At 37.9% G+C, this 24,552-nt stretch overlaps 1 protein-coding gene across 5 annotated transcripts in view; it reads right to left on the bottom strand.

Annotated features, from left to right (window-relative positions):
- The window catches only part of LOC102507268 (ceruloplasmin), a 53,482-nt gene that overhangs the window by 16,672 nt on the left and 12,258 nt on the right, over positions 1-24,552 (bottom strand). For all 5 annotated transcript variants that reach the window (XR_004322480.1, XR_004322477.1, XM_014561346.2 and 2 more), the window contains exons 5-15: positions 22,691-22,945; positions 21,256-21,427; positions 17,914-18,053; positions 16,616-16,756; positions 15,369-15,583; positions 9,202-9,352; positions 7,573-7,785; positions 6,404-6,611; positions 4,972-5,111; positions 3,786-3,914; positions 1,202-1,308 (exon numbers count right to left, since the gene is read on the bottom strand). Coding sequence is in view for 3 of the 5 variants with exons in the window: in XM_014561346.2 (XP_014416832.2) it covers positions 1,202-1,308; positions 3,786-3,914; positions 4,972-5,111; positions 6,404-6,611; positions 7,573-7,785; positions 9,202-9,352; positions 15,369-15,583; positions 16,616-16,756; positions 17,914-18,053; positions 21,256-21,427; positions 22,691-22,945 (1,871 nt within the window). In the remaining 2 variants the exon portion in view is untranslated. The remainder of the gene's footprint in view (positions 1-1,201; positions 1,309-3,785; positions 3,915-4,971; positions 5,112-6,403; positions 6,612-7,572; positions 7,786-9,201; positions 9,353-15,368; positions 15,584-16,615; positions 16,757-17,913; positions 18,054-21,255; positions 21,428-22,690; positions 22,946-24,552) is intronic.

The following is a 24,552-nucleotide window of genomic DNA, read 5'->3' as shown; positions in this document are numbered from 1 at the left end:
AGTGCTGGTTTGCCTATTCCATAAGCCGGGTGCTGTGCCTGTCACTAAAAATCCAGAGATGAATGAAACAAAGCCCTTGCCCTCCAGGAACTCAGTCTAGTAGGACAGAGGATTAGAAGAAATGAACCGCTTGCAACAATGGCGGTACGTCAAGTGCTAATGAACACAAGGGGAAGACCACGATGGACTTAAATCTACGAGGAGTTTGATTTGGCTTGGCATCAGTAATGGCAGATTAGACCTTGAAGGGCCTTTGAGCTGTATTGTATTTAGGAATTTTTAGATTTTGTCTTGTGAGTCTTAAGTAGCCATTGAAAAACTGAACATGGAATGGAAGCCTTTCAGACCAGTGATCCTGGTGGTGGAGTGAAGGAAGGCTTGTATGGGGAAGAGACTAGAGACTAGGAGGCCGGGCAGTAGTTAAGGGAAATTACTAGCATCTGATCTGTGGAGATAAAAGGAATGGACTGAGCTCTGTGTAGATGGGTGAATCACCTGGGTGAGCCAGGGGTAAGAATTAGGTATTTTATATCCAGGGTTCTAGCTTGAACAAATGAATAGGTTTGGTACTTGTGCTATTTACTGCAATTGGGAATACAGGAGGAAGTGGAGGAAGATCTCAGTTTCTGTTATAGAGTTGCTGGGTTTCCATGCCTGTGGGACAAGCTGGTAAGAGATGTTCTTCAGTAGGTGGATATATAGACAGGTCTGGAACTCAGAAGGGAGAATTGGACTAGAGACTGAATTCTACAAGAGTCTTGGTACATGTTCTGATTTATAGTCATTGAGTGCTTTTTGACACTGAAACATTTTAATCAACCAGCAGGCTTTGCTGTGCTGTGATTGACTGCTGAGGTCACCATTTTTATTAGCATTTAATAATAGAGATCTGAAATCATGTACCTCAGTTCTTCGATATCAAAAAGGAAATTAAATACTGTATTGATTAATATTTAATTCTGTGGCACCCATAATCAGCAGTCATAGAGTTGATACATTTAAAACTGTCTCTTTAAACAACCCCCCACACCAAAAAAAAAAAAAAAAAAGAAAAAGAAAAGAAACCAAAGTGAATTGCAGAGCATCTTACTTTCCTGTGATTTTAACATAGAATTGGACCACAGGAAAACTCTAACCTCACCTTCCTTCAATTGTGTGTCTATTTTGGGAATTTGCACCAAACAAATTATTTAAAGTTTACCTTAACCCGATCCACAGTTGAATAGTAAGCCCATGGAATACAAGCAGAATCACCTATTCCAGCTCCAGATCTTTCTGGGATTTTCCATATGTAAGTGCGAATTTCACCTAAATTAATCAAGTGTTAATAGATCTGGTTATATTTGGTATGATTTGATATATGTATATCAAATTGGTGTCAAAGCCTTGATAACCAATGACTCAGAAACTTAAAATGTCAAAGTAATTAGTTTTAAAAAGCAGTGGTACTCAAGGTCATTTTCAAGAATTTAGTTTTAAGATCAACAATAAGACACACTTTTGTATCTTCTTTGTCAATTATGAATTAACTAGCTATGCCACACAGGTCACATCACAAAGCCAGAAGGTGGCAATTCCAGTATCACAATTCAAAGAAATTTTGCAACAGATCTTTTCTGAGTTTGAAGTCTGTTTCTCTAATAAACTTTTTTCTTTTCAGGTCTCAAGTGATTTTCCCCCAGTGCCAACCATCTTCTCCATATCTGTGTATCTGGACTATCCTGCGTAATTCCTTAAACTTCCCTGTGGTCTTCCTTTTCTCCTTTTTCACCATTACCCTCTGTGATTTCACGGTTCCTGGCAAGGAGCCATTAGACGTCTTAATCACTGACCTGTCACAATGACCTCTCTTGCCTGTCCCATTCTGTCATACCATATACTGTTCCGTCATAACTCTGTCACATTTAGGACACGACCACATCCTGGACCTCACACTTGGAAGGTGAACAGTTGCTCCACCCTCCTCTCTTGCCAAGGTCTTTACCTCCTTCCATTTGCTCTGAGTTCCTCTCCAGCCTGATCTTTGCTGCCAGTCACCTCAGGGCTCGCTGTACAACTGCTCACAAGAACCACGGTCACTCTCCAATCCCGTTATGCAGACCTCACCATTACATATTCATGCTATCAGAGTTTCATTAGCTGGAATATGACAAATGTTTACTAGGGAATCAAGCAGGACATGAGGGATCATCTCAGAGGACATGCTAGACTTTTTCCTTTGTCCTCAAGTCCTCTATCTTACCTGCCCCTATGTCCTCAACCTTTTTCGTAAGCAGAACATTTCAATGGGAATGTAAAGCATAGATTCATCATCTGAACTTACTGCCTCTTCGTCTAGACTCTTAGTTTCCGAAGCCAAAAAAATAGCATTTTATTCTTTTTTCCATTCCCTGCCCTAAACTACTCTGCTATCAGTGGTCGATGCCCAGAACCTTGGGCTTGTCCTTGACTCCTCCTTCCCTAACATTCTCTAATGCCCAATCTCTCAGCAGATCCTTTAAGCACCACCTTTAAAATAGAACCAGAGTATGACAACTCCCCACTTCAGCTGCTTCCACCCCAGTCCAAGTCTTACTAGTTTTTTACCCAGAGTATCGGGGTAGTCCCCTAACTGATCCTTGATTCTGCCCTTGTCCCCTACAGTCATTCACACACCAGACAGTACAGTCCTTTAAAAAGTGTTCATTGGATCATCACTCTCCAGCTCAGACGCTCATACGGGATTTTAGAATAAAAGATAAGGTTGTCACCATGGCCTCTAAGGTCCCCCAACTCCTGTAGCTTCTGGCTCCCTGCGCTCCCTGGATCTCATCTTCTCACACCCTGCCCCTGTTTGCTCTGCTCTGGCCTCTGGCCTCTGGCCTCCATGCCATTCCTCAGACACACCAAGTCCACTTCCATCTCGAGACCTAGAATGCTCTCCCTCTATAACCCCCTGTGGCTCATTACTTATCATTTAGGTGTCTTCACCCATGGCACCTCCTCAGAGAAGCCCTCCAGACCAGCCCCCACTACCTAAAATAACACCCTTGTTACTTACTCTCGCTCATCTGCCTTAATCTTTTTCATTGCACTTTTACAACTTGATACTATCTCTCTATTTATTTACTATTTATCTCAGACGAATATGAAAGTCATGTGGGCAGGGCTTTTTATTTCTATTCCCCTAAATTGACAAGACCAACTCTATAGAGCAATGTATTTTTTTTTTCACTTGATACGTTTGGGAACTGCTAAATTACTGAGAAATTAGTCCTTTACTAGAAGCCAACTTTCCAACTAATTGGAGAAAAATACAGTTTTTATTAAAGAAAATACACACCTGTGTATTTAACCTATTTCAGTTTTTACTCTATTAATTAAAGAAACATTTATGGAGCGCCTAGTACATGCCAGATACTGGACTAGATTCAGGGGCCTTAGAATTCTGAGTGGCAGCCTCTGCCCTTAGGGTGCTGTCTTTGGATACAGTCATGGAAACGTTTAGCCACACGGTAAATTTATCTGGGATGTGTTCTAGCTGAGCCTGGGGTGATCATCTTTGCTGACTCAACCTTAAGTATGTAGAGGTGTCCAGGACCATGAGGTATTTTCCTTACAGTTCTATGGATTGTTTTTTTTTTTGGTACGTGCATGTAGGCATACATCACACAGACACAACTCCCTTTGGGCCCTCTTAACCACCTCCTTCTTCACTTCCTCAAGGTGCACTCATTTGGATAACAGTTGTTTGTAAAAAGGCTGTAGACTCTATTAGGACGTATCCCTCCCGCCGCCGTGCATACCTGGTGAGGTTGGAGTAACTGTAGAACTCTCCGTTTTCACCCCATGGGCATGTATTGAGTAGGGCCTTGTGGCCATGTTTTTAAAGATAATATTGACTTTGTCTCCAACATCTGCGTGAAGCTGAGGACCTGGCAAAAATGAAAAGGAAGACTGACTTATCTACCTGTCGGATTGGAAACTCTAACTCAGTAATAAAAGCAAAGATCAGGTGATTTTTTTTTATTGTTAAGGGGGTTGTCCCCCACCCCCAGGCTTCATGCTGTAAATCATTCTCGGATTAATACCTGGTCCCAAAGGATTCAGGATAAAAACACTAGTTATAGCTGTCTCTAAAGATGGAGACCATGGGTTCGTTTCTTATCAAGAGTCCTAGTGGAGGATTTGGCCTGAACGCTCCCTGCAGGACAGTGGCCTCATCATAGTACATCAGCTGTGCCCCTACCCTGGCCAGGACTCATTTCTCAACATCTGGACTTCCAGAGCTTCCTGTGAATTAAGGACAGTTTGAAAGGATGGGTGAGGCTACCCCTCCCATTTCTACCCTCTAGCCAATCTTAGCTTGTCTCCTGCCTGAGGGAGTTTCTAGGACCCAGCCCCAAGAATTTGGTTAGTGTAGAAACACAGTGGGGTTGGGAGTGGCTTCCTTGGCACTTGACTGCGTTCAAGGAAACTCCCAAGACCGCTGTTGGTGGAATTCTTAGACATTCTGTCTTAAAGTGATCCCTGAAAAATCGAAGGCAACTTTTCCCCAAAACTGTTCACTGTGACACTTTTCCCTTTTCCTTATTTCCTTATTTACATGTACATTTCTTGGAGTTAATCATGTACATCTTAGCTTTAAAAGTAAATAGCTATGATTTTGTTTTTTGAAGTTGGGAATAACAATTTGGTTAAGAATTTCAATAGAAAGTAATTTCTAGCACTTTCATCAAAACTACAGGCATCAATTTGATAAGTACCAAATATATACAACTTCATTAGTGTATGGTGTAGAATATATTGTTACTGACAGAAATAAGTAATATTTGATGATGCCGTATTTTTAATAAATATGGCTTCTCATTTGATTGAATGACTGGTATTTTTATTTGAGAATAACTTTAATCTATGAACCACGAAAATTAAACCCGTAGACTACACGTACGTCACTAACCCACATCTGAGGAACCGGAGCTGTGAGAGTACCTAGAATTCCCAGATGTTCCTCTTCTGCTTTCCTCTCCACTGGAACGCTGAACGTGCTGTCAGTGTACTGCCGATACACGACTTTCTTGTACTTGGAGCCTATGTAGTATTCTTCCTTATCTAAAAATGCATTCGGAACACTTGGAAACACACACACACAATTAAGGTTACTATTTGTCTTAAGGAGAGTGGACGTTAAGTTTTAAATTTTGAATAAAAATGTAGTTTTTATTTCATGATGCTAGGTTTTGATATCACTGTCCTATTCCAGCAGGAAAGAATAAGATTTTAACGATAGACAGGGGTGGTAGAGAGCGCACCCAGGTAGGAGCAGAGCCATTGAAGTCCTGGCCCTGACTCTGTTGCCAGCTAAAAAGACCTCCAGCTGGTCATTGCCTGTCAGAGCCTCAGTTTCTTCACCCCTAAAATGGGTTTTTTATGGCTCTAAAATGTTTTGATTCCATATTTCACCCATGAAGTGTTCTCTGGGTACTGCAGTATTTCTGATCTATACGAACCCTTTTATCCAACCGCTCCTTTCACTGAAAGTTTTCATTGACTCCCAATGGCTCCGTATACTTTGGACAATTCTACCCGAATCACTGAAATAACTTTTTACTCCCATTCATCACAAATCATACTCACCATCACAGTCAAACTAACCATATAATCATCAGCTTAGCTAGAGGTTATCAGTCATGTTATGCACCCCAGATCTGAACACATGCCCACCCCGATCTCTCAAATCATATCCATGAAAGTTTAGGGCAAGACATGAGATGATGGAGCGGGGAGTATCTGGCAAAGTATAAAAGGGCTGGAAGTGTCAGGTGAGCTGCTCTGCATGGAATGTTTCTGAAGCTGCAATAACCATCCTTTCCTTACATTTATTCTCACTGAAACCACACTTACATTTCCATGGTGTATACGTCATTGGTGGTTTTGAGCCGTATTTTCCTCTAAGTTCTTAGAGGGCAGAGACCATATCCGCTCTCGGGCCCTCAAGAATTTAAAATATTCTTCCGTACATAATAAGTAGTTTTAAGAACCTAAAATAACCTCTGGACTAATAATGAAATCTTTGGAAGAAAGATAAGCAATAAATGGTTGGTAAAGAAAATTATTGTTTCAGAACTGAATGTAGCCATTCATTTTGCTATAAGTTTGAAAATCAATGACAAGATAAGGGCACACAAGTCAAAAAGAGTCCAATAAAAAAGAAAGTAAGATGAGTGACTGCAGAGAATCAATGAGATAAATGAAGCCTTTCCTGTGAGACAGTCCAGAGAGGCAGAAGTTAATGAGGAAGGGTTCCTAGGAGGCGTTTTGTTACTGTTTTTGTAGCCGTTCATTGGAATTTAATGTAGCTTAATTCTTACTTCTCTGAAAAAGAAAGCTAGAAAAAATTGGGAATCTGAGTCTAGAGCATTACTTCAGTTCTTGTAAATGGTGCAGCTCCTTTTCCCATTCCCTGCTTGGGGAATAATCCCACTCCACCTCCACCGCTGCAATGTAGTAGGTCCTCTTCCCCAGGTAGAGGTATGAACTCTTAGACGGCCGTCGGCACTGGTTCACCGTGTATTTTTGCTTCATGCCGCCTGTGTAGTGATCAGTCGTGAGGCACTCAATATCAAAAGTCCCTGGAATGGTAAATAAGACAGGTTACCTCTTCAGAGTATTTTTCCCCATCTTCCCCCATCAGTCATCAGCCCTTTCTTCTGCTCTATTTTCATAGTACTTATAATCAACTGATATATATGTGTTAATATACTTGCTTGTTGTCTGTCTCCCTGCATTTGAATTTCAGCTCCATGGTAGGGAAGGCATAGCTCAGTGTACAGCGTGTAGCTTAGCATGCACAAGGTCCTGGGTTCATTCTCCAGTCGCTCCATTAAAATAAATATATAAACAAACAAATCTGATACCTCCTCCCAAATATTAAAAAAAAAATAGAATTTCACCTCCACAAAAGCAGACACTTCATCTCTTTTGTTCACTTTTCTGTATTTACATTTGTCTAATGAATAAGGGAAAAAGGGACACTGGACCTGTCTTGCGTTTCAGTGACACATAATGAACCAAATAAAGCCTGAAGAAAGTTAGCATATTTTCATGTTTTGGTTAAAATCCTTTTTGGTTTTAATTTGTTTTACTCATTCAGAACCAGTCCTGCAGGGGTCTCTGAACTGGCCTGGCTATAGTTCTAGTACAGAATATTCAATAGTAAGCAACCAATAAGTCCACACTACATCTAGGCTGCAGAGACATGACAAAAAGTTCAGACGCAGAGCCTTTACGGGAATCGTTCCCTTTCTAATCTGATTTGCCAGCTGTGTGTAAAGGATCCTAATTTAAAAGGAGACCGTTTTGAGGGTCCTGCTATGTGGAAATGGGAAAAACGTCAGTCCACTCTTGTCACTCCGTCCCCTCCTCCCAACAGACAGGAACTGGACGCGTCCAGCATGTACATAGCTGACAGCAAGGAAGGAAGGATACTGAGAGGCTTGGGGAAGGATGATCTTATCATCCAACACAGAATTTTAAGCCAAAACCACACAAATCGATCCAACAGAGAAGTGTCTTGATTTTAAAGGAATACACCTTCAGTGTCAGGCTGCATGAGGAGTGTAAGGCTCGTTTGAGGGAAGAGGTTGGCTGTGTCTCTCCTCCCGTCTCTTGACAGGTAAGTGTTTCCTGAAAAGTAGATCCCGTGTACATCGGCCTCATTTCCAGCACTGAATAAATACCACACGACTGAATCTCCTTGGCACATATTGAGACCAGGCTGATTCCCGTACATGAATCCATTCATGGCTGTAAAAGTTGGGAAATTATATTTTTAAAGTGGTTTATCTTACGTTCTACTTCATGACGGCCTCCCCTACTCTCCAGAGCCAGCTAGATTTATTTAATTTTTAAAAGATCCATTCAGGCCTGCCCACCCCTTTATGTATCAAGAGTGTCTCTGCAACTCCTTGCTGTCCCCAGCCCTTCCAGAGCTGGCCCTGGCTAAAGGGCATGGAGCTGTATGCAGGCTCCTTGTTCTGTGCCCTGCACAACAAGCCACTTCTCAGTTCTCTCAAAGGTCCTATTTGTGAGCATCCAAATGGATGAATAATAACAGCTCTTCCTGGGCACTGCAGACTGGGAATGTGTTCATTGCCCTAGATGGAAAATTCTCTGATTCATCTTGAATCACAAAGCAGAGTATATGTAGGAAGCTTTCTTTCTCTCACTGCTATTTCTAATAGATGATATTCATGACTCCTCCAAAATGCAAAAATGTAAAATCAAAAGGAATATTTAAAAAATTGTGGGTAATGTGACCAGTATGGATCCAATTAAAAAACATCAGTTTGTAGGGGAGGATATAGCTCAGTGGTAGAGTGTGCGCTTAGCATGCACGAGGTCCTGGGTTCCCTCCATTAAAATAAATAAATAATAAAACAAACCTAATTACCGCTGCTCCCCCCAAATCAGTTTGTAGTACAACTTTACTTTTTTTCCCCTTCTGGCCACAAAGATCTTCCCATGCTGTTCATTAGTGGTGTAAGCATTTTGAACAATTAGCTCACTGTCTCTGAATTCTAACTGCATTTTAGAATTACACTGGGAGCTCAAAAGCAAATCCAATGCTAAGTTTGAATTAAATATAAAAATCTCCAGAGGTTGTCCTGAACACTTAAAAAACAGTTTAAATAGTTTTTAAAAACTCCCAGGGGGTTCTTATATGTAGTCAAGGGAGAGGCTCATTGAAGTTCATTGAGAGCAGAGGCCATAAAAGGAGCCTGTCATTATTAAGCCGCAGATGAAAAAAGCATCTAAACCAGTAGCTCTCAAAATTTAAACATAAATCAGAATAATCTGGAGGATTTGCTGCACAAAGATTTCTAGCCCCACACCCAAAGTTTCTGATTCAGTAGGTCAGAGCTGGGGGCCCAAGAACATGCATTTCTAACAAGTCCCTGGTGATGCTGGGTGTGCTGATCCAGGGACCACATTTTAAAGACCATGTATCTAACTGTATTTTTTATTTTGAATTAAGTGAAGTTAGGATTTAATTGACTGATGCATTAAGCAGTCAACAATATTACCCTCAGACCACTGTTATATTTAATCATTTATTGAAAATTAACCAATCAGCAAAGCTATTAGTATTTTGGTTTAATTAAAAGCATTCCAGGCACAGTATGGAAATTACTTGATACAGGTGGACGATGCAATACTTACAGTGCATCTTATTTGACTCCTGAAAGTCTTCATTTTCCTTATCCACCTTATCAGGTTCTGTTGTAAACATTCTAATATTCTCATCCAGGAGTAAACTCTCATTCTCATCAAACACTGTGGGAAACAAATAGAACTCCTTGTCTACATCTTTCTGTAAATCAAAACAAGAAAAACGAGGTGAAGACAGAATAAGTAAAGCAGAAAGACTTCCATCTACACAATACTAGTTATGCACCAACATGCTAAAGGAAGGATAAGAGCTGAAGTTCCCATTCCTCTTTGTAAATGAAGCTCACAACACACTCCTATCCACCACCAGAATTTTGATTGATATCTATGTAGTGCATTTCTGGTTCAACAGGATAATTGAAGCCTCTCTCTGCATATAAAAGTTCTGATTCTCCTCTCCCTACCTCTCTGCCAGCTCTGCCCATACAACTTGAACTCACCAAAAAAAAATTTGTTAAAATTGGGGGGTGGGGATATATGTGCTTGTGATAGAAATCAGGAAGGTGCCATCCACAGTTATAACAGCTGAGAACTCGTATAAGGGAGAACAGGAAGAAACAGACACATCTTAAATGAAGAAATAGCCTGCAAGTAAGTTGGAACAAGAATTCACACACTCCCCAGACATCTGGACATTCTCACTTCCTCTCCCCCATCCCAGGTGAAAAATAAGGAAGCAGAAATGCTATCTGGTCTATGGAATAATTGAGTAGTTCACAAGAAGGCAGTTGGTCTAAGAAATCAAAGCATATGAGTCCCTGAGAGCAAATTGCTCCCTCAAAGAAAAGAAAACTTGAATGATTACTGCATGTCTTTTTCCTGAGATCATTTTTTTCAGATGAAAAGCATGATTAATCAAATTTTAAAAATCCAACCAAAGCAGAAACCTGAAGGTTAGATCCTGCAGAAAACTGAATCAGCGATGGAGATGGTCTTAAGAAAGCTCCCATAAGTCAGAAGAAAAGATTCAAAGATGAAAAATATACACATAGTAATAATTTTAGAGAGAAGTTATAAAAGGGGGAGACATAATGATGATAGTGGAAGTGTTCACTGCCATAAAGGGAAAAGACTATTCAGAATCAAAAGCTTCACTGAAAATGAGGCAAAATTAGTAATATAGACCTATACCTAAAAATGTTCTGGGAAAAATTTTGGATTTCAGAGATAGACAAATTTCTACAATAATCCTTTTTAAAAGTTATCATGAACATTGGACTCCTCTGGTACAGTAAGTGTCAGAGGAAGATAGAATTAAGTGCCAATTACATTTCTGAGGGGAAAAGATTATGATAGAAAAATTTTATACCAGGCAAAGCACAACAAAGTCACATTTTCAGATGTTTAAGGATTCCAGCAGGGAACTGCTACCATCACTTATATACTGACCTATAGAAATGGTCAATGAAAAGATTACAGGTCACATTTCCTGATTATCATGCAATAAAACTAAAAATTACTAATAAAAAGTTAAACAAATAAAAAGATCATATTTGGTCCAAATAACTCTTATATCAAAGAAGAAATAAAAATGAATTTCTAAGCATTGAGTAAATAATGTTCAGGAGAATACTACATGTCATGTACAACATAAATTAAACAAATTAAACATAAAAATTCAGACTCTGAACTGTTTAGTTTAAGCAAAGCTGAATAAAAAGAGATGTAAATATCTGAAAATTTTAGAAAACTAAAATGAAGAAAGAGGGAGTTAATAAAGACAAAAGCAGAAATAAATAAATTAGAACACTGAAAAGCTAAACCTAAAAATGTATTCTTTGAAAAGACCAATGAAATATGCAAAACTCTGGCAAATCTAATAAAAAAAAATTGAGACCCTGAGTTAGGAATGAGAAAGGACTACAACTGCATAAGTGGGGGAGGAAAAAATTAAGACCATTATGGACAATAATTGTGGTCAGTTGACTTAGGAGGCAACTGAATAGACCAATTCATGGGTGAAATAAAGAGAGTGATTAAAACATAAACAACAAAACTACTTCTTTTTAAAAGTTCACAAGCTCAGAGTAGTTTATAGGCAAGTTCTTTTAAATCTCTAAGGAGCAGATGGTTCCTATCCATTTAAACTGTTTCAAAGTATTAAAACCATGGAAAGCTTTCCAATTTATTTAATGAAGATAGTACAACTATGATATAATACCCGAAAAAGCACACAGAATCTAAATTAATCACAGCTTAGATGAAAAATTCTAAGTAAAACATCAAATTCAACACAGAAAGATATCAAAAAAACCCCACCATGCTCAAAGTAATGTTTCTCCCCTAGAAACCCAAGGATGGTTCAACCCTAGGGAATGCTTAATGTAGTTGGTCACACTTATCGGTTGAAGGAGAAAAGATATGTAATAATTTCAAGGAAATCTAAAAATGACTTTTTAGAAAATTTGGCATTCTGGCACTAGCTGTTCCTTTTGCTTTTCCCTCAGATCTTTGCAAGGATATCTCTTTAATAGCTAGATCTCACCTCAAATAATACTTCCACCTTACCTAAACTATAATTTTAGTTCACTATCCACATTACCCTATTTTGTTTTTGTAAAGCACTTGTCACTTTCTAAGGTTATCTATTTTTATTTTTTGTGTTTGCTTTTCTCCTCTCCTTTCTACACCGTCACTCCCATTACCCTTTCCTCTCTGCTACACCACACCCTAGAATAGAAATTCTATTAGAGTAGGTCTTACCAATGAATTCTATGCCTAGCACAGTATTTTTTCTGGAGCAGCTCAGTGATTTTAAACCGAAAAACAGTCTCTGTAAACCAGAAATAGAATTAAAAATAAGAACTAATAACCAATGTCATACTTAGTGGTAAATTAATAGATATTTTCATTAAGATCAGACACTAATCAGACTATTCTAGCCAATCTGAAGCCGCATGGCTAGTAAGTGAAAAAGCCAGGATGAGGACTTTTGTTTTTCCAAGATGAGGACTTTTAATGCATCCCATAGACCTTCCTGTGTTGTGACTCCTTCATTTGCAAAATGAAGGTAATAAAATATGTGGAAGATAAAACTCACATTTTAAATCTCAACTCGCTGGGTATCAGTTCCTCTTCTGTAAAAACAGAGCTAACAATGCTTAGCCCCTTGGGTTGCTGTGAAGGTTAAATGAAGTAAAATGTATGAAATGCCTAAAAATTCAATAAACCTTAGTCTCCTCTTATTCCTTTCCCAGGTAAGCACAAAAATCAAAGAATGGAATCCAAAGGTAGAAAATCATTTTTTTTCAGTTACGTATTTACAGGTTTTAAATGATGGCATTACCATTTACAATAGTTAAATAAAAATAAAATACCTAGGCATAAACTTAACAACAAAAAAAATCAAAAACCTATAAAAGGAACTATAAAATACTCCTGAACAAGTGGAAAGACATTTTTTTTTTAAGGATTTGATCTGTTTCTCTCCTGCTTTATTAAGACCTTGCTTTGTTTTAGAGAGCCTATGACCAGTTGCCAATTTGTTTCTAAGACACAGAGTTTGCTTATATTTTCTCGGGTCAGGAGTCTCTCTACTTAATTAGCCTGGAAAAACATATGTTCTTGTGTAGTGTCACTCAACTTTATAATAATGTCATGTTTTTCCTAAGTTAATTTGTATATTTGAGACAATCTCAATAAAACACTATCAAGATTTTTTTTCTGGAGCCAGGTAAGTTTTCACAAGGTTCATTAGAAAGAATAAGTAAATGAAAATGGCCATTAAAATGATGAAAAATAAGTGCATTGAGGTATGGCTACAAGTCATTTAAACACATTATAAAGGCTCTATAATTATAATAGTATAGTATTGCTGCATGAATAGTTACAAACCAATGGAATAGAATAGAAAATCAAGAATTGGACTTAATTGGAAATGGAAAAATATCCTATGCTCTTGAATTGGAAGGATTAATATTGTTAAAATGGTCATACTACCCAAAGCAATCTACAGATTTAATGCAATCCCTATCAAATTATCCAGGACATTTATTCACAGAACTAAAATAGATAATCCTAAAATTTATATGGAATCACAAAAGACCTAGAATTGCCAAAGCAATACTGCAGAAAAAGAAGGAAGCTGGAGGCATACCCCTCCCAGACTTCAGACAATACTACAAAGCTGCAGCAATTCAAACAGTGTGATACTGGCACAAAAACATACATATGGATCAATGGAACAAAATAGAGTGCCCAGAAATAAACCTACACACCTACAGTCTATTAATCTTCGACAAGAATGTCAAGAATATACAATAGAGAAAACACAGTTTCTTCGGCAAATGGTGTTGGGAAAGCTGGACAGCTGCATGTAAATCAGTGAAGTTAGAGCACTCCCTCACACCATACACAAAAATAAGCTAAAAATGGCTTAAAGACTTAAACATAAGAAAGGACATCACAAATCTCCTAGAAGAGAACATAGGCAAAGTATTCTCTGACATAAACTGTAGGAATGTTTTCCTAGGTCAGTCTACCAAGACAATGGAAATAAAAGCAAAAATGAACAAATGGGACCTAATTAAACTTACAAGCTTTTGCACAGCAAAGGAAACCAAAAACAAAACATAAAGACAACCTACTGACTAGGTGAAACTATTTGCAAACAATGAGACCAACAAGGACTTAACTTCTAGAATATACAAAATATACAACTCATACAACCCAACAACAACAACAAAAAAAACCAAATAACCTAATCCAAAAATGGGCAGAAGACCTAAACAGATATTTCTCCAATGAAGACATACAGATGGACAGGTGAAAAGATGCTCAATATGGCTAATTATTAGAGAAATGCAAATCAGAACTACCGTGGAGTATCACCTCACACCAGTCAGAATGGCCATCATTAAAAAGTCCACAAACAACAAATTCTGGAGAGGGTGTGGAGAAAAGGGAACACTCTTACACTGTTGGTGGGAATATAAAATGGAAAACAATGTGGAAATTCCTTAAAAAACTAAAAATAGAGTCACCATATGATCCAGCAATCCCTCTCCTGGGCATATATCTGGAGAAAACTCTGATTTGAAAAGATAAATGCACCCCAATATTCATACCAGCACTATTTACGATTGACATTGAAGCAACCTAAATGCCCATTGACAGATAAATGGATAAAGCAGTTGTGGTATATATAGACAATGGAATACTACTCAGCCATAAAAAAGAATGAAATAGTGCCATTTGAAGCAACATGGATGGACCTAGAGATTATTATATTAAGGAAAGTAAGTCAGACAGATAAAGGACAAGTATCATATGATATCACTTACATGTGGCATCTAAAAAAATGATACAAATGAACTTACTTACAAAACAGAAACAGACTCACAGACATAGGAAACAAACTTACGGTTATGAAAGAGGAAAGGGCAGGGAAGGGATAAATTAGGAGCTTGGGATTAACGTATACACACTACTATATATAAAATTGATAAACAACAGGGACCTACTGCATAGCACAGAGAACTATATTCAATATTTTGTAATAACCTATAATAGAACCTCTAATGGAAATACATATATATGGACAGATAGATAGATAGATAGATAACTGAATCACTTTGCTGTACACATGAAACTAACACAACATTGTACATCAACTATACTTGAATAAAAAAAGACAATTGGGGAATGTGAACATTGATTGGACATTTGATGATATTAAGGAATTAAGATGATGCTTTTAAGGTGTGATGATTGTATTGAATGCATTTTTAAAGGAATCCTTTTCTTTTGAAATTCACATTAAAATATTTATTTTAGAGATAAAAACAATGATAGGGTAGATACTTCTATTTCTAGATCATAGGGTCATTTTCTTATTTCTAAAAAATATTTTAAGCAATATTTTTTTCCTCAGTGAATGTTGAATTACATCATTAATAGATGGTTTTTTAAAATGTGTGTGTTGAAGTCTAATAGTATCATGAGAGACTTTGGATTTCAAGGAAAATCTTGTTTCCAACTCATCTTGGAATAATCATGTTATCCAGAGAATCTCTGCATGATACAGATATAAGTTTAAGAAAAAATTATAGTAAACATTATGTAAGGAACTCTTACTGCCTCAAAATCTAGAATTTACCTTATAATAATGATATTCAAAGGGATTGGAAAATTATTTTAATTTTCCTGATTGGACTTACCTGTTTCCCATTTGGAAGTAAACTTCCTTTCCTGCATATTTTCATTGGCCCGATCAGCCCAGTAAATATATCTTTGGTGGGATCCACAGCAGAATAGTACATCTTAGCTAGACAGACAGGATCTTTGTAAGTGGGTCCCACTTCTTCGGGGACAGTCCATTCATAGATGAATGTTTCTTTGGGTGCCACATAGGACGCTGAAGAAGAAGGCACACCTGTAGGAAAGGTCACATTGGAGAGGTGAAGTATGCTTTCTAATGTGGTCATTTGAGCCACGAAGTAGGATTTAGTCTAGGATAACCCTCTTCTGCGTTCCTTACTATGAGTTAGAATGGAATCCTACTTGTGCTCCAATACCAGGTTACATATGGGTACGATTTCCTCCAGGAAGTCTCCTCTAAACCACTGTCTGAGATGGGTGCCTGCTACAATCTGAATGTTATGTTTCCTCCAAATTCACATATTGGAATCCTAATGCCCAATATGATGGTGTTGGAGGTGGAAACTTTGGGAGGTGATTAGGTCATGAGAGTGGAGCCCTTCTGAATGGGATTAGTGCCCTGACAAAATGACCCCACAGAACTCCCAGCCCCTTCCTCCATGTGAGGATACTAGAAGTCTGAGACCCAGAAGAGGGTCTTTATTGGTCAGCTTTGACATACATAAATATCTAAATACTTCTATATAATGGAATATTTTGTATCATTAAAATTACATTTATAAAATGTTTATGATGCAAAGAAACCAAACTGGGTACAAAACTGTAGTAACTATATTTATATATTATGATCTCAAACACATGTAAAATATATATTACTATGTACACAGATGAAAGATTGGAGGAATTATATAGAAATAAAATAGTGGTTGTTTATGGAACTATGGATAATATTTTTGGCTCTACCTTTTAATATTTTTCAAATATTCTAAAATGTGCATCTAATCTTATAATTGCAAGAAGGAACAGTCACCCAAATAGAAGTCCAGGAATGAATCACTGATACAATCCAAGTAAGTTACTGCCAGCATTGTCAATAGTCATCCAATTAAGGCAAGACAAAATTCCATAAGCCAATTGGCAATGGTAGGAGAAGAGTTTTATGTGCTTCCTGGCATGATGCCTGAGAATAAGACACGAGCAGTTTCCTCGGGAGTTCCTGCCTTCGGTTTCCGCAGGACTGTTTTCCTGGGGTGACCAGCGCAGTGGGTTATTACACGTGATCGTTTGGTTGCAGTGCTGTACTCACTTCCACTGGAGGAGCTGTAATGTGTGCCCTCGTTGCTCTTGCTGACTCTCACACCAATCGGCTCAATACTGAGGGGATGGGCTCCTTTGTTATGGAAGGTGACTCTGATGGTGTCTTCCACCTCTGCCCAAATGACAGGACCTAGGGATGAAGGAAGAATTACTATCCACTCTGGTAGATAACAGAACACGTAAGCCAATTGTTTTCTTTGGCTTGTCCTCTGGCAAGAACCACTGGAAGCAACATGCTTGTTGCGGCAAGTGGAAAGCTTGGTTTTTAAAAAGCCCATTATCAATTTGACATGGGGAGGCTGGAAGGAGGTGAGAAGGGCTTTTGGATTCAACTTCAGGTTAATGAAATGTGTTATCATTTTTATCCAAGTCAGTTCACAAGCTTTATACATCTATAAAAAATGACCCAGAGTATCTATAATCTCCTAGTTTTCTGTTGGCTAGGTGTGTGTTATTCGTCCCAAGAGTCAAGGCGTTGCTATAAACTTTGACCACCCAAATAGGGTAAGTCAAATTGTCTGGGATGTGAAAAGTAACACTCGTGTGGATTTTCCATCACCAAAATTAATATTATTACTAAATATAGAATAAAACCACAGATATATCATCTATAAGTATTTTACATACTATATAAAATTGTATTTATTAAGAGTGTTCTATGTGCTCTTCTGAGTGTTCATGTGTATTAACCCATTTAATCCTTACAATAACTTTATGAGGTAGGTATTTTTATTATTATCATTGTTCCCCTTTTACAGAAAGGGGACAGGCGCAGAAGGTTGAGTACTTTCAAAGGTCACACAGCTAACAGGTGCAGAGCAAGGACAGTCTGAATCCACCCACTCTCTATTCCACCCAAGTGCCTGAGCAAGAACAGGTCTCTGGGCTCTGCCTGACAGCAGCCTGCAGAAGGTTCTAAAACAAACCCAGTCTGTCTCATTAGCAGTCTGGATTTTAGTTCTAAGGGAATGTACCTTTAGCTAAGAGCTGAGGCTAATAGCTTCCTTGTCTATTTAAACATATTCACATAAATACACAATTCCCCTTACCTCTTTAAAGAAAAAAAATCATCATTTGAAGTCAGCATGGCTTTTAATGATGACGATTATATACTGGTAACTTATGTTTGGAAAAGTAATCAGCTGCTGTATTTTACTGATGATTGCTCCTCCATGTCCACAGTTTATGTGGAAATCATGCTGCAGGTTCTGAAGTTTTGCTCTTTCTGAGGCTAGTTGTCACTCAGGGATTGAGTGCATTAGTCATAAAGATTCTGCACAGACTCACCCAGAATGCCAAGATGTTCCTCCTCAGGGCCTCTCTCCTTTTGATTTGTGAAGGAGGCATCTGTATACTCACGATAAACAAGCTTTTTATATGAGCCTCCAATTCTTGTAGAACCACGTTCAAAAAATACTTCTGAAGCACTGCCAAAAGAAAAAGGGTTTAACGCTGGACTTGAAAGCAGAACAGAGGCAGAATGCGAATTGAAGAGAAAAATTCTAACCAGTGCTTAGAGATAATTATTAGCCATGATTTACCAAATACTCAAAGAGAAGCAGAGAGTACTAGGCATTTCATAGAAGGATATTCAGTTGAGGAGTAGAGACTCATGGCATGGAGATTTTACTTTTTCAAGTGAAATGAAAAAATTTCAAGAAGGTCCATGTCAACCCCTGACAGTTAATAAATTGTCCTACAGTAGAATCTTTTAAACAAATTACAAAATGTCCAAAAATACAATAGCTGTTTATTGCATATTAGCACTCAGACGTTTCCATTTATTATCTGAAACTCTAATGACAATGCAACAAAGTTGGTTTTATTCTCCCCATTTTTCAAATGAAGAAATTAAATCTCAGAAAGGCATCTGACTTGCCAAAGCCACCTCATTCATCTCTTCCTCATTTGACAAACGTACTGCAGATCTGCTCTTTTAAAAATTTTTTTTGGGGGGGAAAGGGTAACTAGTGTTTGTTTTATTGTTTTATTTATTTAGTTAGTTAGTTATCTATTTATTTATTGAAGTGGAGTTACTGGGGATTGAACCCAGGACCTCATGCCTGCTAAGCACACAGTCTACCAGTGAACTGTACCCTCCCCTTGAACACCTGCTCTTTGCCAGGAACCATGCTATGTGCTGATGGCATAACCATAAACAAGCTGGATCTGTCCCTGTCCACAAGGACTAAAGTCCCATCTGTCCCAGAAGACAGACTACAGACCAATCAATATAATAACATGTAATAAGCACAGGGTGTTAGGGAACATTTCTCCTGGGGTTGGAGGAAGTGGTGGGGAGAAGCCCCACAGGTTTTCCAGAGGAAGTAAGTCTTTAAAACCATCTACAGGAGAAGTGGAGTTTAAAAGATGGAGTACGTGTGGTGGGGAGAATGGGGCAGGTGTTTACAAAGAGGGAACAGCCTGTGGGAAGGCTTAGAGGACAGAGTGAACATGGCATGTTTTACAGAACATGACAGGAGCATAGCATGCAGGGCAGGGCAGAGGGGTGGAGAATAAGACTTGGAGGGAAGAAGGGGGTGGGCAGGAGGACATGGGTAAAGTTTCAGTTCTCCATCTCAGGGCAGTGGGAAAGTGTTGAAACATTTACACATTCAGGATTAGTGTTTTGGGAGGATCCCTCAGGAGGCTGCCTGGAAAGTGTGTTGGAATACATAAGACCATGATAGGGAGACCCATCAGCAGACTGTCTTTAAAATCTCAGTGAGAGGCAGTGATGACTTCAGAGGCATTGGCAAAGAGGATGGAGAGAAGCAAACAACTTTTGGAGATACGTAGGATATAATGGGGCACTATTTGATGAGAAGAGGAGGAGGGAGAGAGTCAAGGGTGGTAGTCAGGTATGGGGCTTGATCAATGGATGAAAGGTGATACCATTCACGGAAACTCAGATTTGTGGGGAAGGCAATGGGTTCAGATTTGGATATATTGATTTGGAGGGACCTCATCCAAGTGGTGTGTCCATTAAAGCAGTTCAAAATCTAAATCTGAAATTTATAAGAGCCTTCTGGACTGGTGATACAGTTCTGGGAGTCATCACATCTGGATGTCAGTGTCACCTGGGACTTAAATCTCTGCTTCAGGAGATACAAACTTGGGCAGAGCCAGATCCAACTACTGACCTGTCATTTGTCATTGAGTAAATTACTTAATTTCTCCAAGTAGATTTGTGGTAAACAAGGCTTCTCTAAAGAGGTGATGTTTGAGCAGAGTCTTGGAACAGGGGTGTGGCATAGTCTCACTGATATTTTTGAAAGCTCACTTTGGCTGTTTTATGAGGAATGCACAGTAAGAAAGGGAGACAGGAAGGAAGAACAACTGGGAGGTTACAGAAGTCATCAGACACATACAAAAGTTACCTTGTATACATCAAAGGACACTATTAAGAGAGTGAAAAGAAAATCTACAAAATAAAGGGAAATATTTGTAAAGTGTATATATCCGATAAGAGATTAATATCCAGAATATAAAAAGAACTCTTATACCTTAAAAACAACAACAAAACCCAAACAATCTAATTTTTTAAATGGGCAAAGGACTTGAACTGACATTTCTCCAAATTTCCAACAAACATCTGAAAAAAATGCTCAATATCACTAATCAACGGGGAAATGCAAATCAAAACCACAATGTGATACCACTTTGTACCCATTAAAATGGCTATTATCAAAAAAAGGGAAAATGAATGTTGATAAGGATGTTTGGAATCCTTGCACATTGCTTGTGGGAACATAAAATGGTGTAGCCGCTATGGAAAACCACATAGTGGCTCCTCAAAAAATTAAAAACAGAATGATATGATCAAGCAACTCCACTCCTAGTTGTATATATACCCAGAAGAATTGAAAGCAGAGATCTAAACAGATACTTGTACTCCACTGTTCACAGCAGCATTATTCACAACAGCCAAATGGTAGAAACCACTCAAGTGTCCATTAACAGGTAGAGGAATAAATAAAATGTGGTATATGAATAAATGGAATATTATTCAGTCTTAAAGAGGAATGGAATTCTGATACCTTCCACAGCATGGAGGAATCTTGGAAACATTATGCAAAATGAAATAAGCCAGACAAAAAAAGGATAAATATTGCATGACTCCACCTGTTTTAGGTGCCTAGAATAGGCACATACATAGAGATAGAAAGTTGAATATCAGGGAAGGGGATTTTTTGTTTAAAAGACAAATAATTTCTGCTTGGAATGATGAAAAGCTCTGGAGATGGATAGTGTTGATGATTATATAATCTTGTGAATGTACTTAATGCTGCTGGGTTTTACAATGCTATGTTTTCAGAAATGGAAAGCAAATGAATTGATCTGTCTAATTGTATTCAGTGTTTTCTAGGGATTTTGTTGAGCATTTGATAACTTTTAAATCCATTCTTTTTCATGGACTCAGAAATCCTGTTTCTCAAACTTGGACTCACTACCAAACACCTTAATACATATTTAGCAGTCTAGTGAACTCAATTTCAGGTACCAATTACAATTTTAATTTTTTAAGACTTTAATTGCTGAATCAGCCTTTTATACTTTTTTTTTTTTTTTTTTTTTTAGGGGGAGGCACATTTTGAAATAATAATCTTTTTTTTCCCCCTGAATTACCTTTCAGGTGCTGTTAGGCTTTCTTTGGTGAAGTTGTCTATGCCGGAGGGTGCGTAGTTCCAGATGATTTCCTCCGCAGCAATGTAGTAGTGTCTGACATGTTTGCCACGGATGTCATCCTCAGATGAGGGCCTCTTACAGTCTTGTACTGAGAAAAAGGCCTGCAAACCAGCTGAAAATCACACAGAAGGAGACACTGGTTAATGGAGCCAATATTTCTCTCTCTTACTGCCTTGTAAACACTGCTGGTGAAATGACACATAGAAATGGTAGAAACAGAGCTGGAAACCATACTACACACTAGAGTAAACAGCTGTAAATAAATTACTCATGGAAAGTTCAAGCAGTGAGGAGGCTGGAGTATAGCGCAGTGATAGAGCGAGTGCTTAGCATGCACGAGGTCCTGGGTTCAGTCTCCAGTACCTCCATTAAAAAATAAATAAATAAAGCCCAAATTACCTCCCTCCAAAAAAATTTAAAAAAAAATTCTCTATGTGGCACAGAGAAGATACTACTTGTGTTTTTAAAAACGTGAAACCAGTTTCTGTGGCATTCCACTTAGGAGGTCTTTGGGATGAGGGGAAAAAAAAGGTAAGGGATGTGGAGAGAAATGAATTTTCGCTGTATTTTATTGCACCTACGCAGTGAGTTCAGCATTAAAATAAATAAGGCTTTAATGAGAAAAAATAGATAAGTGATCAAGAGAGGTTTTGCCATAGTTTGAGGGATAGGGCAGAGTAGGAGAGGGGGAATAGAGTGGGCATGTGTTATTATTGTTCTCTCCAAGAAAATGGTTATGTGCCCGCAGTGCTGGGCCCTCTGCAGCCAAGGTCACATTTGATGAATGAAATTATGTTTGAAGGTCAAAGTAACATACTCAAAGACCCATATTAAACCTAATTTCTTCAGGAGACCAATATTACAAACTAGTATTTTTCAAGGACTGGGAATATTTTATTGCCTCACATTAAAGAGATGGAGGAGGGATTTAGCATGTTAAACCAAGGAATAGCTGGACTCAAAGAACAAAGTTGGTTATATTTAAGAGAATCAAGTCAAAAAGCTGCTTTTCAGCACAATATGCAAATCTTCTGGTGTTTATAATATTGTATATTTTACAAAGCTGAGAAACTGTATATAGTGTTATACTTTAAGGGTAGGACTATATATACATTCAGGACCAATTTTTCTTTTCCAAAAATTAACATATTTTCAGTTTTAATTACTTTATAAGTGCTCCCGTCTTTTTTTTTTTAGAATTACATTATGATTCATACTGTCATAGGAATAAAATTAAGTTACCAGTTCAAAGCTCAGATCATTCCAAAGATACTTAGCTTTTAGATTCTGATTTCTAATAATCCCTCATTAATACTGGAAATGAGACACGGCTCCCTTTTCAACTGACAGCTAATTTCAGGCAAAGATGCCTTACCTTTCAGATGGTTTAGATTCTGACAGCTAAGCATCCATTCTCCAGGGTTCTGGGCCACCATTAAAGCATCAAAGAGGGTAGCAGGAAAGAGATTGACTGTGTCAATACGGAAGTTCTTATTCGTCAACACTTGCCCGTGGAAGAAAGCTGCATGCACATCAATTTCATTACCCATACCAAAAAGGTACCATTTTACTCTGTCCCCAGCACACATGGAGAGTCCTGGGAGACTTCCAAAAGCGTAACCATTCACAGCTGTAAATCAAGAGCAGAGATGATGACTAGCAGACATTGGTGTCCGGGTTATTGACAGTTACCCCTACAGATATAAAATTAACTTGGGGTGGGACGTACCTGGCACACATCCTCCCTCCTGCACCCCCATCAGACATTGTTAATCAATCACAGCACTCTCATTTGGACCTGAATTCAGCCTCAGAATTTTTGTCAGCACAATATTAGCACATGAACACAACAATGAAGATAAAACCTATTTGCTCCTTTTGTTATAAACTGTACACCTTGAAATGTTCATGTGTGTATTAGTAAATACAAATGATTGCACACATATATATATGTACAAAATGTACACACATATAGCAAATAGAAAAGAAAAGACTGAAGGTTATTTAGTTATCAATTATGTATCGTGTCAGTGGTGGTAACGTGGATGATTTCAATGTTTTCTTTTTTGTTTATCAGAACTTTTCAAATTTTCTACAGTGACTGTGAATTGCTTTTGTAATAAGAACACAAAGAAATTTTTTTTTTTTAGACTGGAAGACAAAATTTGAAGACATATGGAGGAAAGAAGAAACATATGAAGACATTAGGGACCAGTTACCAGAGCCACAAAGAGCTAAAAGTTCAAAAGCAGGATGGCCTGAGATTCTTTGAAGAAACTAAGGGTCACCAGTTCAAACTAGGAGGTCTTAGAGTTAAGGTGGAAATTGGTTCTGGGAAGCATAGTGAATGAACCAAATGCAACAAAGATACCAAACCAGGTCTAGCCAGACTAGAAGTTTGAGTATCTAGCACCTGTTTTGGTTAGCACATAACAGATGCTGGATTAAAGCATGGGAAGAGGAACTTCAAGCTGAAAAAAGCAAAAGTTGGAAACAAAAATCTGTACTTTGTTAACTGTTTTTTTTTTTTTTTTTTTTTTTTTTATAGTACAGTTATTTTCGTGTTCTCAGTTTCTGAGTAAGGGTTATTTTGAAAAAGCTAAACACAAATAAACAAAAAATCTATACTTATTTGTCTAGCTGGTGTTAAAGGATTTGATTTTTTATGCAAATTCTGAGTGATACACTGTCTTTATTGACACATTTGGTGACTAATTATCTTGTGTCTGAGAATTAAGAAGCAGTGCCTAGGTAGTAAAGAAAGAATTTCTAGAAGAAATAAAGTGAACTAAAATAAAGAAAAAAATTAGGCGAAGTTTGGGGGGAGGGTAGTGAGGGACAATATATATGTAAAAGAAATACCTTTTAGACCTAGTGGTCTGAACTAGTTTCGTCAATATAGTTCAATGTTTTACAATATAATTTAATAATTTTAGACTATCTTGAATATTTCTTAGAATGACTTGGGAGGATAAAAAATATATAAATATAACACACATATGCATTTAACCATAACTGATGATTTTTTATCTTTATCAGTTTGGGAAAAAAATAGGACCTATCTGGCTTTCCCTGGCTTGAAGCTTAGATTGACCCATTAAGTCAAATATCATGTTACACATCCAATAGGCTTTTTTACCATGGTCATAGATTAGAAACACACTACTGATCACGTGAGGGAATAAGTTTAGCAGAATTAATGGATTGGGGAAAATAAGATAAAGTTAACAAGTCTTG

The sequence above is a fragment of the Camelus ferus genome, chromosome 1 (genome assembly GCF_009834535.1).
Source record: "Camelus ferus isolate YT-003-E chromosome 1, BCGSAC_Cfer_1.0, whole genome shotgun sequence".
NCBI classification, from domain to species: Eukaryota; Metazoa; Chordata; class Mammalia; order Artiodactyla; family Camelidae; genus Camelus; species Camelus ferus.
This window is presented reverse-complemented; position numbering and strand designations above follow the sequence as displayed.